Source organism: Phyllostomus discolor, chromosome 4 (assembly GCF_004126475.2).
Source record: "Phyllostomus discolor isolate MPI-MPIP mPhyDis1 chromosome 4, mPhyDis1.pri.v3, whole genome shotgun sequence".
In the NCBI taxonomy this organism is placed as follows: domain Eukaryota; kingdom Metazoa; phylum Chordata; class Mammalia; order Chiroptera; family Phyllostomidae; genus Phyllostomus; species Phyllostomus discolor.
Window position 1 is genome coordinate 167,048,046 of NC_040906.2, and position 16,794 is coordinate 167,064,839.

The window sequence follows — 16,794 nt, forward strand, 5'->3', positions numbered from 1 at the left end:
TAATTAAACTTGACCTTGATTTGATGAGAAATTTCAAAACTGAAATAATGTTAGGTATTTGGTAGTGAATTTTGCAAAATGATGTTTTATTAGGAACTATTCTATAGGTAAATGCTGCCAATGATAACAATTTTATTCTTTTAGAGAAGCAAGGTAGCCAGAACAGCCTCTCAGTAGTAAATCTCATGGGCCCAAGACCATCATCTACCTCTGTTTCTGTTCCTGCCACAGTTGAACAAGAGGAACAATCATGAGGACTCTGCTAGGTTGAGGGGCTGAGTAAACACAATGTGGATGAGGAGGGTTGGGGAGGGGAAATCTGGAGAAGAAGCAGTAAGTAGGTACATTAGTATCTGTTTCCAGAGATGATTCTGAACACCCAGTATTTAGTGTGGTTTATTTGGTAGTTAAATGCTTGGTGAATATATGAGTGAATCCCTTTGTGGGCTGACATACAGAGCACTTAATGTTCACCAGTCTCTTTTAGGTCACTCACAGACACTTGGAGATTAACTGAGAGGAAGGAGGTGATCTGAGTAAAAAAGGGTTGGGGCAGCTACACCCAGGACCCCACCCAATTTCCCAGTGTGCCAAAGAATTAGAAGACAAGAGGGCAGGGAGGGATGGGTTCCTTCTCTTTCCTTGACTGCCTGTGTAATAACGGTTCCTGTTCCCTTTGGCTACTGCTTCTCCCTCTCCATGAAGCCGCAGCCAGGACCCAAGTACCCAGTCATCACAGAAGTCACACTTTTGACTTATTAACGCTTTTACTTTCAAGGTCCTTTCAAAACTTGCCTTGTTTTGTTTCTTTTTTTCCATCAAAGCCTAGATATGAGGAGACAGGGGAGGCATGACCTCTAGCTCAGCTGGAAATTTGGGGTAAGTTGCTCAGGAGGCCGCTTAGTCTCTTGTGGCTGAGGGGCCCCCTGGCTGTCAGCCTGGTGCTCTTTTCAAGGGACCGCGGCCTCCGAGGGGGCACTGCTGGCAAGTGCACAAACTAACAGCCCATTTTCATCTGCCTGGAAACTCTTCCATGGGGACCAATAGGGTCACACGAACAACATTAACCTAAACTGTACTACCTACAATCCCCCTCAGATGTTGAGGTGGTTTCTCAAGTGTGCTCTGGAACTACCTGCGGCAATTCCCTTGCTGATGTTCTTAAGGGCCATCCCCATCCTAAGAAAGTGACAGTGTACCAGGGTTGCTCTCTCCTGATGTTCCCACAGCTGCCAAGCCTTGGGGTATGTCTGACACCAGATGGGGAGGGCTCCTTTCCTCTTGACACAGGGTCCCCCCTCTGATTGCCCCCAGGCCCCTCACAGTGCTGTTTGTGCCTCCACTGTCAGAGCCCACGGCACAAACAGCCCTCTCCTGATGTGGCTTGGGCAGCTGTCGGTGAGGCTGCTGAAGCAGGCACTCTTGCTAAGGTTTTTCCTAGGGATAAATAATTTTTCTGAAGCAGGACGTTTGGTTAAGGTAATTTCCAAAGTATTTCATGTTGGATATTTAAGGGGGTCATTTTCACTTTCAGGTAATTGAGCAAGAACTTAAAATCAAGAACATTTTGTATAAATTATCAGATACTGGTTTTATCTGTCAGCTAGGGTGAAATATAGGTCTGGTAAGCACAGTAGTTGTTGGAGATTAAGTTACTGGAAGAAATACAGGCGGAAGACAGAAGAATCCTCACCAGGGTGCCTCTCTCTGTCCTCTGGAGTTAGAGACAGGGAGGGAAAGCAGGGGTAGAAGGAAAGACTGTTTGTGTGAGAAAAGCTGGCCCAGGGAAAGGTTTAGCAAACACGAGGTGTACACAGAGAGATTCTGACTAAGCTGGAAGCACGTGGCATTTACATGGCTCCAAACATCCAGTATTATATGATATATTTATTTTTAAAAGTTGTGAAAAGCTACCGATTAATCAGGGCCTGCGTATGATCTAATCTATTACAGCTTATAAATGTACGGTTTCTAGTGCATCTGCCTTTCTGCAGCTCTGTTCGAATACCAAAGGACATTTCTTACTACAGAAGAGAAAGAGAACTGGCCCTAAAGAAAACTTACAGGTGAGGAGAGCAGGCTATTTCAGTACAACAATAAGTTAGATTTTGTTAACTCATTGGAAACTCTTTCCAGAAAGAGAATTCATTTCTGCATGCCAAGAGCTGACGTTACTGACAGTGGTTACGAGTACAAAGCAGCTCCATACGCAGCTCACTGCTGGGTCAGATCAGGCCCCTTTGGATATATCTGATTTTTGTGATGGTTCCTTGATTTGTGATGTTAAAATCAGTTATTTAGAAACTTAGGTGACAGCATAATGCGTTGTGTAAAAGCGGTCAGAAACTGCATGTCATTTTCTGCCATACACACTGATAGTTTTATTTCCCTATTTCCCTTCGTTTGCCTGCTTTGTTGACCCCTGGGTTCAGGTGGCGGAGTCAAAGGAACTTGTTATTCAAGAAGATGTCCTGCAGAGGGAGCTAGAGAGCTGTCTAAGAAGAGTGTACACTCCAGAAAATCGACCTTTGCTTCTCTTGCAGGTGAGTCATTTTGTGATTTGAAAAACAGATACGGAATTTAGCAGAAATGTGTGAATAAAGTTGGCTTTCTGGTATATCCTCTGGCCAGATAGGCTTTTCTCTACATGTATGGCTTGCAGAAATTGGTCAGTGTAAATGCTCCTCTTTGTTAGAGACTCCTGCCATAGTTAAGTTCAGTCACTAACCAATTGACTAAGTTTCTACTAATTACTCCTTGTGCTGGTATTATGAGGCAATACCACATTGACTAAGATAGTTTCAGTCCTCAACAAGCTGTTTGCTGACCTAGGGAAGATATTTCTGGAACTTTGTTTTAGGAAAATAACTCACGGTGTGGAGAAAAACATTTTCCATGAAGATCACTGTTGCAACATTATACTAATTAAAGTGGGAAAATGTCCAAACGTCCAGTAGTAGGAGAAAGAGTTAAGAAAGGAGCGTGGTACTTCATAGAATATTGATTGTTCTGCCATTAAACATTTTTTTCATAAGGAATATTTATGTTATTATGTAAGATTAGTAAAATGTGTGTGTGATAGTAATGGTCATGTAATATATAGATAAATCACTTAAAGGACATAGACCAAAATTTTAGCAATCACTGCCTTTGGATGGCAGAATAATGAATTTACTCATTTTATTTTCTAAGTTTTCTGTTTTTCTTTTTCATCGACTTTATAGGGGTGACACTGGTCAACCTAAATTTTCTCTAATAAGCATGTATTGTTTTGATTTTTAAAGTTTTTGTTATTGACTTTTGCATTATATGTTAGAGCCTCACTATGCATACGAATTAGTTCATTAACAACTAGTTAGTAATTAATAAATGCCTCACAAAAAAACAAAAAATGGCAAGATTCTATTTGCAAGTCAAACTTTTGTCATTGTCTTCATCAAAGATTTTCTTTACCTGTCCTTTCTGGCACTCTGCTCCACTGTGAATATCAGTGGTTCTCACTGGGGAGAAGGAAAGAGTGAGGATGGGGACATGTGTCAATGGCTGAAGACATTCTTGTCTGTCACAATTTGGGGAGGGGAGTAGGTTGCTACTGACATGTAGTGAGTAAAGGTCAGGAATGCTGCTGAACATCATACACAGAACAACCTCCACCGCAAAGAACCATTCAGACCCAAATGTGGATAGTGCTGAGGCTGAGAAACCTTGGTAGCATCTAAATTTCTATATGGAGTTATTAATCTTCTGCCTAAAGAACTTACTTAAACATTTCTTGTACTGCAGATCTTCCAGAGACAAATTCTCTCCACCTTTATTTTTTTTGTTTTTTGTTTGCCTTCTTTTTAGAAAAGTATTGTAGTTGAGTATTTTAATATAGAATTATATGTCAATAATGGTTCTGTTTTATCACTTACAAGAAGCTGTTCCATTGTCTTCTGCTTACATCACTTTCATTTTCTAACATGTGTGTCCATATGTTCTCTGGTGCTTTCGAGATTTTCTGTTAGTGGTTGAAGCTATTGGGTTATGATAGCCTTCGATGAGGTTTACTTTGTGTTTATCTTCCTTGGAGTGGGCTTGTATCTTGGATTGTATCATTTTCATCAACTTTTTTTAAGTTCAACCATTATTTCTTCAAATATATTTTCTCTCCCCATCCCTCGTTCTGGGGCTCTAACTACACAGATGTTAAATCGCTTTATATTGTTCCCTAAGTCACTGAGGCTCTGTTAGTACATTTTCAGTCTCTTGTTTCATCAGAAGTTCATTTTGTAGTTTTTATTGCCACCTCCAAGTTCCTTTACCTTATCTTCTTCACTAGCCAACCTGCTGTCAATTCCAACAATACCTTTTTCATTTCATATATTGTAGTTTTCCTTTCTAGAAGTTCTATTTGATTTCTTAATATTTTTTATTTTTCTCCTCATGTTCACATTTTCCTTTCAGTCCTTGAACATACTGAGCGTATTAATAACAGCTCTTTTAAAATATTCTTTTTTTTTTTTTTTGCTAATTTCACTGGTGCCATTTCTGGATCCATTTTGCTTCATTAGTTTTTCCTCTGCTCATGGGTCATAGGTCATTTTCCTACTTTTATGCAAGTCTAGTAATTTTTTTGATACTACACATTACAGTTTTACATTATATGATAGAATGCCGATTTTTAAAAATTCCTTTAAAGAGTGTTGTACTTTATTCTGGCAGATCATAAAGTTGTAGATCAGCTTTAAACTTCCAAAGCTTGATTTTAAGCTTTGTTAGAACAGTTTTAGAGTAAGTTTTACTCTAGGGATAATTTATTTTATCATTAAATTGTGAGCCCTCAGCTGTCTCTCCTGAATGCCTCAGGTTTCCTCACTCTGTCTGATTGGCACTTGAACATTTCCTAGCCTAATATGAACTTTGTAAACTGTTCAGTTTACAATTCTTTTTTGTAAAAATTTTATTTATTTATTTTTAGAAAGGAAAGGGAGGGAGAAAGAGAGAGAGACATCAATGTGCGGTTGCTGGGGGTCATGGCCTGCAACCCAGGCATGTACCCTGAATGGGAATCGAACCTGCAACACTTTGGTTCGCAGCCTGCGCTCAATCCACTGAGCTACGCCAGCCAGGACGGAGTTTACAATTCTTTAATCAGTTATTCTCTGTACTGCCTCAGGGAGTTTCACCCTTTGTATTCATGGCTTCATAGCATAAAACCAGAGGATTTCTACGCAGATTTCTGGAGCTCTTTCTCTCCATAATTTCCTCTTCTTCAGTCCTCAGCCCCATGAACTCTGACTGACTCTGCTTCCCACACTTTCACTTCTCTCCTTAACTCAGAGAAACTGTCACCCTGTGCTTAAGATTCCCTTTCCTTCTTCATGGTTCGGAAAATTTCTTCTTCAGGCAGGAAATCAAGGTTATTGTGGAGCTTGTCTCATTTGTTTCTTTCAGAAACCACAGTCCTGCATTGCTTGTTGCCCCATGTCAGAAAGCAGTTGCCCTGCGTATTTCGTCCTATTTTCTAGGTGTTCCTGAGGGAAGTGTAAAGCTGGTCCAAATTATTTCCTCATAGCCACTATCATTTTTATTGTCAGAAATTAAACATTTAAAAAAAAGAGTTGACTTATTTGACTACTTTTAAATGTAAATGAAATTTTTGGTCTAAGGTTAAAAGCTCTAATATTACCTGTAGTATGCTTTGTATTTTAGATTCATAACTTCAGTTTTTAAGAAATATTAAGCTCAGCTTTAGACAAATTTACAAACTTTTATGTGACTGCTAAAATTGTTCACTGACTAATAAATGAAACTATAATCTGTTGGATTGATAACAGACCATGTAGATTTAGAAATGCCTACTTGCTTTATTTAAATTCGAATGATATCTTGAGCCAGGTTTTTAAAAATTCTATTTTGTTGATTATGCTATTATAATTGTCTTGATTTTTCCCCCTTTGCCTCCTCTATCTGCAACCCCCACTCCCTCAAGCAATGCCTCCACTCTTATTCTTGTCCTTGGGTCATACATATAAGTTCTTTAGCTACTCCCTTTCCTATACTGTACTTTACATCCCCATGGCTATTCTGTGACTACCTGTTTCTACTTCTTAACCCTCTCACCCCTCACCCATTCTCCCACACACACCCTCCCATTTCTTTATCTTTAACCTTTGGCATTTTAATTATGATGTGTCTTGGAGTGAGCCTCTTTGCATCTATTTTGTGTGGGACTCTTTGTGCTTCCTGGACTAGCATGTCTATTCCCTTCACCAAATTAGGGAAGTTTTCTTTCGTTATTTTTTCAAATAGATTTCCAATTTCTTCCTCTTTCTGTTCTCCTTCTGTCACCCCTATGATGTGAAGGTTGGATTGCTTAAAGTTGTCCCACATACTGCTTACACTGTCTTTGTTTGTTTGGATTCTCTTTTCTTCTTGTTGTTCTGATTGGTTGTTTTTTGCTTCCTTATGTTCCAATCATTGATCTGATTCTCAGTTTCATCCACTCTACTGTTGTTTCCCTATAAATTGTTCTTTTTTCAATTAGGGTATTTTTTTTTGTTTCTGACTAGATGTTTTTTTGCTATTATGGTTCTCACTAAGTTCCTTGAGCATCCTTATAACCAATCTTTTGAACACTGCATCTGATAGATTGTTTATCTCCATTTCATTTAGCTCTTTTTCTACAGTTTTGATCTGTTCTTTCATTTGGGCCATGTTTCTTTGTCTCCTGATTTTGGCAGCCCCTCTGTGTTTGTTTCTATGTACTAGATAGAGCTGCTTTGACTCTGTGTCTTGGTAGTGTGGCCTAATGTACTAGGTGTCCTGTAGGGTCCAGTGGCACAGCCTCCCCTATTACCCAAGCTGGGTACTTGAGATATGCCCTTCATGTGGGCTGAGTATAACCTCCTCTTGTAGTTGAGCTTTGGTTGCTGTTGGCAGATCAATGGGAGGGATTTACTCAGGCCAGTCAGCTGCAAGGACTGGCTGTGACCACTGACTACAAATCTCCACCCTCCATGGAGGATGGGCTGTGCAAGGGGCAGGGTGGTGTTGCTCTTATGTGGTCTATAGCTGTCCACTGGGTGTGCTGGCCCTGGGGTTTCCCAGGTTGTGCAGGCCAAGATCAGCCCCCATCTGTATTTTGCCTGTGGCCACTTTGTCCGAGTTATAAAGCAATCTGAGATGGCTGCTACTTGTGCTAGGCTTGGAGATTTCCCAGTGAAACCAAGCTGTGAATCTAGGCTGCTAGTTCTGGGCCTGGGGCTTACTGAGGCCAGCTGGTTATTTGAGAGGATTTAGGAAGTTGTGAAGCATGATCCAAGACCATTCATATGAAAAAACAGGTTGGGTGGGCCCACAAGTTGGTTGAAGCAGTCTCTGAGGATCTCCAAAGTGGGTCAAATAGTGTTAGCCAGGTTGATGGAATCTTAGATACCACATAAGTCCACAGGAGGACCCAGAAAAAAGACAATGGCCTCTGCTTTCCTTGATGCCAGATATCTTAGCCTCTGCCTGCACTCCAGTGGTGCACCTCAAGCTGCCACCCTGTTGCTGGAGCCCAGAGGGAGTGAGTCTGAGTAAGTGAGTCTGTGTGTGGATTCTTTAAGAGGAACTGCTTGGGGCTCTAGCATTTTTTTCCCATAGGCTCAATCCCCACTGGTTTTTGCAGCCAGAAGTTGTGGGGACTTATCTTCCTGGCACTGGAACCTTGGGCTGAGGGGCCTGGTGAGAGGCTGGGCCTTCTCCCTCCTGAGATATCCCTCCCGAATTTTTTAAACATTATTTATTTATCTTTAGGCAGAGGGAAAAAGAGGGAGAAAGACTAGGAGAGAAACATCAGTGTGTGGTTGCCTCTCGTGCACCCCCTACTGCAGACCTGGCCCACAACCCAGGCATGTGCCCTGACAGGGAAGTGAACCAGTGACCCTTTGGTTCTCCGGCTGGTGCTCAATCTACTGGGCCACACCAGCCAGGGTTCCCTCCTGAATTTTTATTCACCACGTATGGATGTGGGACCAACACATTCTGTATCTTCACCCCTCCTACCAGTCTGGATGGATGTGGTTTCTTTAACTCTGTAATTGTCAGACTTTCATTCAACTTGATTTCAGTTGGTTCTGAGTGATGGTGGTTCTATATTTTAGTTGTACTTTTGATGTGGTTGTGCTAAGAGGCGAGCCATGTCTGCCTATGCCACCATCATGACAGGAAGTGAGCCAGGTTTATTAATCTTATTATCTTCATGTAGAAAAATCTATATTTCCAAAATAGCCTGAGACTAATTTTTCTACTGCTAGTGTTCTTAAGATTTAATTCAGCCTTCTTATTGTAATTGTATTCTGTTATTTTTTAAATTGAATTTATTGAGGTGACATTGGTTAATAAAATTATGCTGGTTTCAGTAGTACAGTTCTATAATATATCATCTGTATACTGTATTGTGTGTTCACCACCCCCAGTTAAGTTTTTAAGTATTAATTTTGTTGTTGTTGTTAAAGTATTATACAGAGAGAATTACCCAGCTGGCCCTGAATAAATATTTACAAATGCTTAGGTGGAAGAGGTTTTGCTGGTACAGTAAGATCATGAGGCAACTTTTTCCTCTTTACAAGGTAAGAAGCTCATGGATAGAACCTGTGGGCTATTTTTCATATGAAACAAATGGCTTATCAATATATTATTATTAAGTATAGTCATAATGCCTGTACATTAGATCTCTAAACTTATTCATCTTATATAACTGCAAATTTGTACCCTTTGGCTGATATCCCCCCATTTACACAAACACACATACACGCACATATACACACACACACATATATCTATGTATATGTGTGTGTGTGTGTATGCATTTTTAAAATCCATTCACCCATCAAGGGACTTTTCGGTTGTTTCCATATCTTGGCTATTGTGAATAATGAGATGGGAATATAGATATCTATTTAAGATACTGATTTTGTCGCCTTCATATATATTCCCATATATTTTTAATATGTTGAGGAATCTCCATACTGTTTTTCATAATAGCTGTACAAATTTACATTCTCATCAACAGTGTAACTTAATCAATTTTTTCAAAGTCACACTAAAGATGGGAAAGGGACTAATCGATGTCTGTTCTGTGGCAGAAGATATTGGTATCTATTTTTATAAATAAGATTTGAAGGAAGTTGTATATGATAGAAAATAAAATTTTCTCCATCGACTTATCTTCTTCTACCATAGGTAAAAAGCTAAGAAGCCAACTCCAGTTATCAAATGTCCTTATGCATTGACTTTTCACTGGCGTCTCTATCCTTCAGAGTTTGAAGATTGTGACCACTGCCCTTGTCAGGCAAATTCATAGTCTAAAAGAATTCCGATATTCCAAGAGCCCCTTATTTGGCCTCCAAATAGTACTGCCCTATCCTTGGAAGCAAGTGACACAAGAGAATAAGGCTTGCAAATAACCAAGTTCTGTCTTTGCATCTCTCTTAAACAGAATCAAGTTGCCTATATTATGCAGGAGTACAGCACAGAAGCTGATAGATTGTCTGTTGAATGAGAAAGCTTTCTTATGGGAAAAAACAATCCTCCTAACTTAGTGATGCAGGTAGACCTGACTATTTATACAAAGTTGTTAGTGTGTCACCTATACTCACTCAGTACCACTCACCACTACCTGCAGGTACATAAAGCATAGTGGTGTGATGACAGTGCACCCTCCCAGGATGGCCAGCACAATGCTTTCTCACACCTGTCACTGAGCTTTGGACTGTCAGTGTTTGTATTCCACCTGCCCTACAAATGACAGGAAAATAATGGGTCACTACCTCTTTTCTTTGAAACCTTTGAAATCTTTTTCTTTTAGAACCATTAAGTTAGCCCTCTTAAAGATGTCTCTATTGTATTATTTCATATTCACTCTGTTGGTTCTTGTTTTCATCACCTTGTTTAAGATTTATGCTCTTGAATGTAAATCCACTTTTTAATTCAACAATATCTAATGAGGGTCTAATATATGCCAGGTACATGTCCTGGGCCATGTAGGGAAGATATAGTTTTTGCTGGAAAGTAACTGGCTCCCAGGATGGTAGGGAAATGGGCAAGTATATAGCCAAGTGAAATGCAATGTGATAAGAAGGAACAGAGTAAGTGTAAGTACAGGGTAGAAAGAGTCACAGAGAGGCCCTAACCCAGGCTAGAGGCATCAAAAGGAGTGATGTGATCATGCCACCTAAATCTCTATCTACTCCTCTATGCCTTATCTCAGTGATACCACCAACCACAGTTACCCAAACCAGAAACCTGACCATCACCTTGACCTTAACCCTTCCCAGTTGGTCACTGTGGGGTCTACCTCTGAATCATCTCTCCCCAGTCACGTGGTATAATAATGATCTGCTTCTAAGTCTGGGTCTTCCCACTAACCTGTGAACTCTTTGAGGTTCCATGCCTTTTTCTTTATTGTATCCCCACCATCTCACCCAGCACATTGTCCATTATGGTGCTTGATCGATGTAGACCTGCCTAGAGGTTACAGTCACTTAGAGTTGGTGAAAGCACTGGGCCTTCCAGCTCCAGATTTTGCCTCTCATGGTTGGGCAGGTTACTGAGGCCCGCCTCTACTTCTTCCTCCTCTACCAAAGTGAAGGGCTGCTCCTGAACCAAAATCTGGGAGGTTCTATGAGAACTGAGTTGGTGTGCAGTCTCTTGGTCGTGCCCTCTGCAGGCCCGCCAGTATTTGTCCATCTCCAACGTGCTGAGTGTAGCTGTTGACAAAGTGCCTGAGGTTGGTCAGGAAAATGAAAATGTCCATATCAGTGACATCAGTCCTGACATCCAGGGCTCTGCGTCTCCACGCCCTATGGATACCAGCATTCCAGGTAAGAATTAGTCTCCTTTCCCCTAGAGTAGTGTGGAAAAAGGCAGGTTGTGACTTTCCACAGGTGCCGTTCATGTGCTGTTTTGTCTCGTGATCCTGCTTGACATTTTTCTATACACCAGAAGTTATATATTCTTAATAAATACATGTGTTTGATATTTTATGGTAGAAAAAAATAATGAACACTTCTCTTAGACACCATTATCTCCATCTTTATAATTAGCAAATTAAGAGAGGGGGTAGGGAAGCAATGAATTTGAAGTCCAGAGTACTGAGCTCAACACCTGGTTCTCTTGTGGTCTCTCTCCACCTGCTAGTTTAGTTCATTTCCCATCCTTGGCCCTCAATTTACTCATCTCCAAAATAAACCTCTCAGCTCAACCGATCTCTAAGATTTCTTTCATTTTTTCACATTACATGATTTAAAAAGACTTTCCTTATCTGACTCAATAGTCTTCCTGCCCTTACTTTGTGTTACAGATGACTGAAAAACCTGGTCAGGTTTCTACCTGAGTGACATATTTGCTTAAAGTATGGATGTGGTGCATCTGGAGAGGCAGCCAGCCTGGTGGGGAATCAGGATGGTATCTCAAAGGAGCAGAGTCCAAACTGGGTACTTGTAGAGATGAGCAGGAGAGAGCCAGGTGAAAGGAGGTGAAAGCTCTCACCTTCTTCTAATTTGTTAGTTAATTTATAAATCATACTCTTCGTTTACTAGGAAAGACCATAGGTAGTCCTGTTTCCACTAAGTCATTCCCCAAAGGGTCTGTTCTGTTTCTCTTGCAGGCTGTGAGAGGCGGGGCAGAGGGCCCTGGCTGCCTCACTCAGGAAGCCAGAACCAAGAGTTCGCCAGATAGGCCTGGCCCAGGTGGTGCACACTGTAAATCATGGCAGAGAAGGTTAGGCTGGGAGCAGAACAGCCCTCCTTGTCAGCAGGGCAGGCCCTGCCTCCAGTTAGCTCAAAGGACCCTGCCATTTCTCTTCCTGTTGGTGTTCATTGGTCTTAATGCTCTTGATTTTGGATTTTTTTTCAGGGCCAGCGAGAACTGAAGCTGCTTTCGTCCTGCCCCAGCACATGACAGAAAGAGAAGAATTGAAACCTCAGCTGAGGCTCCTCCTTTCCCATTTCAACATCCCATATGACATGGAGGAGCTAAGGAACGCTGCTAAGGAAACAGGACTTTTTCCCTTGGCACTTGATGTCCTTTTCTCAATACAAATATAGGTGTTCACGAAAGAAAACACTAGTATTTGCCACAAGATTGGATATTTATACTACCATGACTGTTTTTAGAGTGATAAAATATAATAGTAGTAGGTTAGATTTAGCTTACAGTTGGACTTGCTCTCTGTAAAAGTAATGGCACCCTTGAATATCCAATCCAGAGAGTTTGTAGAATTTATTTTTCTGCAGGATTCAAAGGGAAAGGTAAGTTATAGTCCATGGTAGATAATATAAATGTAGCCAAGATTTGGCAAATTTACATGGTGGAGTTTTCTAGTATCTAAAAGCCCTTTGATTCTCAGAATGTGTTGCAGTAACTTTCCTATCGGCAAAATGCTTTATATTCAATAGAGTATATATTATGTACTGATTTTTTAAGAAATAGAACATTATATTTCAATACACAATTTCTATATAATCAAAAAAATAAAACACCACAGTAAAGTGATCATGATAAACATGGTATTTCATTTGCAGTACAACAAGAAATAACACCTCTAGTCATAAATGAGCTCTTAGAAACCAGTAACAAAGACACTAATATTCCAAGGGAAATGGAAACAAATGAATAATATGAATGACTATAAAAGCTTAAGGATATTATGAAGATGACTGAGCTGACCAACGACAGAAGAGCGATCCTCTGCGATCTCGCCCTGTCAGAAACACCGACACGCAGGGTCCTCGCAGTTCTGTGCGCGGGGACTGTCAGCCACACAGCCTGCTCTGCCACGCCACAGTCTTGCACATCTGCAAAGAACTCATATTATCCGAGGCCCTGTTAAAATTTGTTTCAAAGGGGAAAATAAGATTATATTAGAGAGCTTCAAATTTAAAGTTTTTAGCCAAAGTTTCAAAAATAAAAATATTTTTCTAGCTCTGGGAGTATAATATTTGAAAACACATATATTTGGCAGATAAAAAAATAATAGACTGATTAATTCAAACAGGCAAAATTAAAATCTGAATGTTTTAGAATGTTCTTCATGTAGAAAGGAGACACCGTCTCCTCTATCACCGTTTGCCTTGGCCTTGAGGTTTTACTTCCATTTGTATTTGTTCCAGCATTATTTTACTGGGACTATTTCTTTTAGTCTGTAATGCAGACTCCAAGCTGCGTGGAACCAGAGGTATCACGTGTCCTCTGTTCCTCTGAAGGTGTTGATGTTTCACTTTTGTCTTTCTTTTCACATCCTCAGCAGCACCATCTTCAGCAGAACACGTCTATAGGAATGTCCTTACCCTCATTCTCGCCGAGTATTACAATAGACAAAAGCTGGGATTGGAATAAGATGTTTAAAAAGAATCAAAATAAATAAAAAAATACATTTTTAGTTTTAGACTATCGTCCATGATAACGAAAGACATGAAGGAGGCTGCTGAGCAGTCTGTTCCCAAAGAACAGCTTGTCTCCTTCATACAATAACAGTTTCCACTTTCGGTTCTCTTATAACATATTCTCTTATAACAGTTTCCACTTTCGATTCTCTTATAACTGTGCTCTCAAAATAATTGATTATATTACAACAATTTCTTTGTGTATGAAGAGTTCCTATATTTGGGTACTGTTATTCTGTCTAACACCCTAGAGCAGGGTCAGCAAACCTTGCAACGCACTATCCATTTTTTAAAATTAAAGTTTTATTGGAATATAGCCATTTTCCATCCATTCCATCCATTTATGTATTCCATATATTCCATCCATTTATGTATTATCTATGGCTGTTTTCCCACTACAAAAGTAAAGCTGACTAGTTGCAACAGAGACTGGTATGGTCTACAATAGCTAAAATATTTACTATTTGGCTCCTTAAGAAAAATTGATAAAGAACTTATAAAATTCATTACCAAAAATGCAAACAATCCAATTAAAAAGTGTGCAAAGGACCTGAATAGACATTTCTCTAAACAGGGTATATAGATGGCCAGTAGATATATAAAAAGGTGCTCAACATCACTAATCATCAGAAAAATGCAATTAAAACCCAAATTACACCTGTCAGAATGACAGGTATAATTATTACCTTACACCCATCAGAATGGTTACCAACAATAAATCAACAAACATCAAGTGCTGGCGAGGATGTGGAAAAAAGAGAACCCTTGTGCACTATTGGTGGGAATGCAGACTGGTGCAGCCACTGTGGAAAGCAGTCTGGAGTTATCTCAAAAAATTAAAGATGGAACTGCCTTATGACCCAGAGATTCCACTGCTGGGAATATATCTGAAGAAACCCAAAACACTGATTCAAAAGAATACATTCACCACTTTGCTCATTGTAGCATTGTTTACAATTGCCAAGCCATGGAAGCAGCTCAAGTGTCCATCAATAGATGTGTGGATAAAAAAAGCTGTGGTATATTTACACAATGGAATACCACAAGGCCATAACAAAGAAGGAAATCTTACATTTTGTGACAGCATGGATGGAACTGGACAGGATTATGCTCAGTGAAATAAGCCAGTCAGAGAAAGACAAGTACCGTATGACTTCACTTATATGTGGGATCTAATGAACAAAACAGAGTCCAGCCAGGTCAGCCAGATGTGGAGTGGAGCTGGGGGTAGGTGCAGAGGCTGGCCCGACCATGGACAGGACCTGTCCCTGCTCCTTGCCATCTCCATCATTGGGGTTATGGTACTTCTCTTGGCCCTGAAGAACATGAACTCAAGGAGGAAACATCTTATCACCTTACAGAGCCCTGAAATGAAGTACCTACTGCCCATGGTTGAGAAAGAGCAAATCAGCCACAACACCAGGAGGTTCCGCTTTGGACTGCCCTCACCAGACCACGTTTTAGGACTTCCTGTAGGTAACTATGTCCTTCTCTTGGCCAACACTGATGGTGCTCTGGTGATCAGGCCATACACACCCATGTCCAGTGATGATGATCAAGGCTTTGTGGACTTAATTATAAAGATCTACTTCAAAAATGTACACCCTAATTATCCAGGTGGAGGGGAGATGACCCAGTACTTGGAGAACATGAAAACTGGGGACACGATTCTTTTCCAAGGGCCAGCTGGGCACCTGTTCTATCATGGGCCACGGAAGTTTTCAGTCAAAGAGTACAAAACAAGTAAGCCTGAAGAAAAACCGGCCAGTCAACCGGGAATGATTGCTCGGGGCACAGGGGTCACGCCCATGCTGCAGCTCATTCGCCACATCACCAAGAACCCCAGAGACAGGACCAGGGTATCCCTCATCTTTGCCAGCCAGACAGAAGAAGACATCTTGATGAGAAAGGAGCTTGAAGAAGTTGCCAGAACTCACCCAAATCAGTTCAACCTGTGGTACACCCTGGACAGGCCTCCTGTTGGCTGGAAGTACAGCTCAGGCTTCTTACCACCGACATGACCCAGGAGCACCTCCCTGCTCCTGGGAAGTCCATGCTCATCCTGGTGTGTTGCCCGCCACCCCTGACCCAGACAGCCACTCACCCCAACTTGAAGAAACTAGGGTATCCCAAGAACATGATTTTCACCTACTAACACCTTCTTTGCTCTTAGCAAACTTCCCTAGTCCCTTACATCTGTTTCAAAGTAAGTTCAGTGTCACCTCATTCAGAAGTGCCTCGTCACATGTTCTTGGCATGCCGGTGCTCCTCTCTTTTGAGTTGGCCCAAGAAGAGTTTACGGGGCTGGAGACAAAGTTGCTTCTGGAATCTTCTTGCTTGGGGAAGCCTGAAGGAGCTTCATTTTAGTATCTTTACCTTGGTCTAATGAAATAAACTTCAGTACAAAACAACAACAACAACAACAACAACAACAACAACAAAATAAACTAACAAACAAAACAGAAACAGACTCACAGATACAGAGAACAGACTGACAGATGTCAGAGGGGAGGGAGGTTGGGGGGCTGGGTAAAAAGGGTGAAGGAATGAAGCAAAAAAGAAAAAACCTCATAGACACAACAGTGTGGTGATTATGAGAGAAAAGGGAGTGGGGGTGTGGGTATAAGAGGGTAAAAGGGGGATAAATGGCGATGAAGGGTGATAAATGGCTTGGAGTGGTGAACACACAATATATAATATTCGATATACAACTGATGTGTTATACAACAGAACTGTACACCTGAGACCTATATAATTTCATTAACCAATGTCACCCAAATAAAGTCAATAAAAAGAAAAACTTTGCCACCCCAGCCCTAGGCTAGCACTGGCTCATGGAACTGCCTGCACCAATGGACATGATCTGCATCCAGCCTGTCAAATGTGTTGGCTGCTAGTCCCGTGCAGTGCCTGAGTGCTTGAACTGTGGGCAGTGCAACTGAGGAGCTAAGTTTTAAACTTTATTCCATTTTAATTTATATTTAAATGTTAAACAGCCACACATGGCTAGGAGCAACAGTGTTGGATAGACCTGCCTGGGATGTACCAGCATTAACTGGAGGCATCTTTAGCTCTGTGGTTCACGGAACTCTCTCTGTTATTCCAGAAACCTTTGTCAAGGCCCTAGGATGTGCCAGCACTGTAGTAGATTCAGTGTGTGTGTGTGTATGATAAAATATACATAACAAAAGATGTTAACCATTTCTAAGTGTGCGGTTCAGCAGTATTAAGTACACTGACACTGTTGTTCAGCCATTACCATGTGGTAAGTTCTTGAGAGTCATAGCCTGTGCCCTGAAGGAGCTTGCTGTGTTGCGAGGAAATGACGATACAGTGTGGCCAGTGTGGTAATGAGGGCTCCACCACAGGCTCCGCCGGCCTG

General features: G+C 41.0%; 1 protein-coding gene and 1 long non-coding RNA gene across 2 annotated transcripts; both read left to right on the top strand.

Moving 5' to 3' along the window:
• The first annotated feature begins 626 nt into the window (after positions 1 to 626).
• Positions 627 to 12,869, top strand: LOC118500300. Its single transcript, XR_004902862.1, has 3 exons — positions 627 to 879; positions 1,954 to 2,066; positions 11,884 to 12,869. It is a non-coding gene; the product is annotated as an uncharacterized LOC118500300 (long non-coding RNA).
• Positions 12,870 to 13,890: 1,021 nt separating this feature from the next.
• Positions 13,891 to 15,619, top strand: LOC114495196 (NADH-cytochrome b5 reductase 2-like). The gene is given in 2 exon segments (XM_036022567.1): positions 13,891 to 15,416; positions 15,419 to 15,619. Coding segments are annotated over 2 exon segments (990 nt in total). The 5' UTR covers positions 13,891 to 14,575; the 3' UTR covers positions 15,568 to 15,619.
• Positions 15,620 to 16,794: the final 1,175 nt, after the last annotated feature.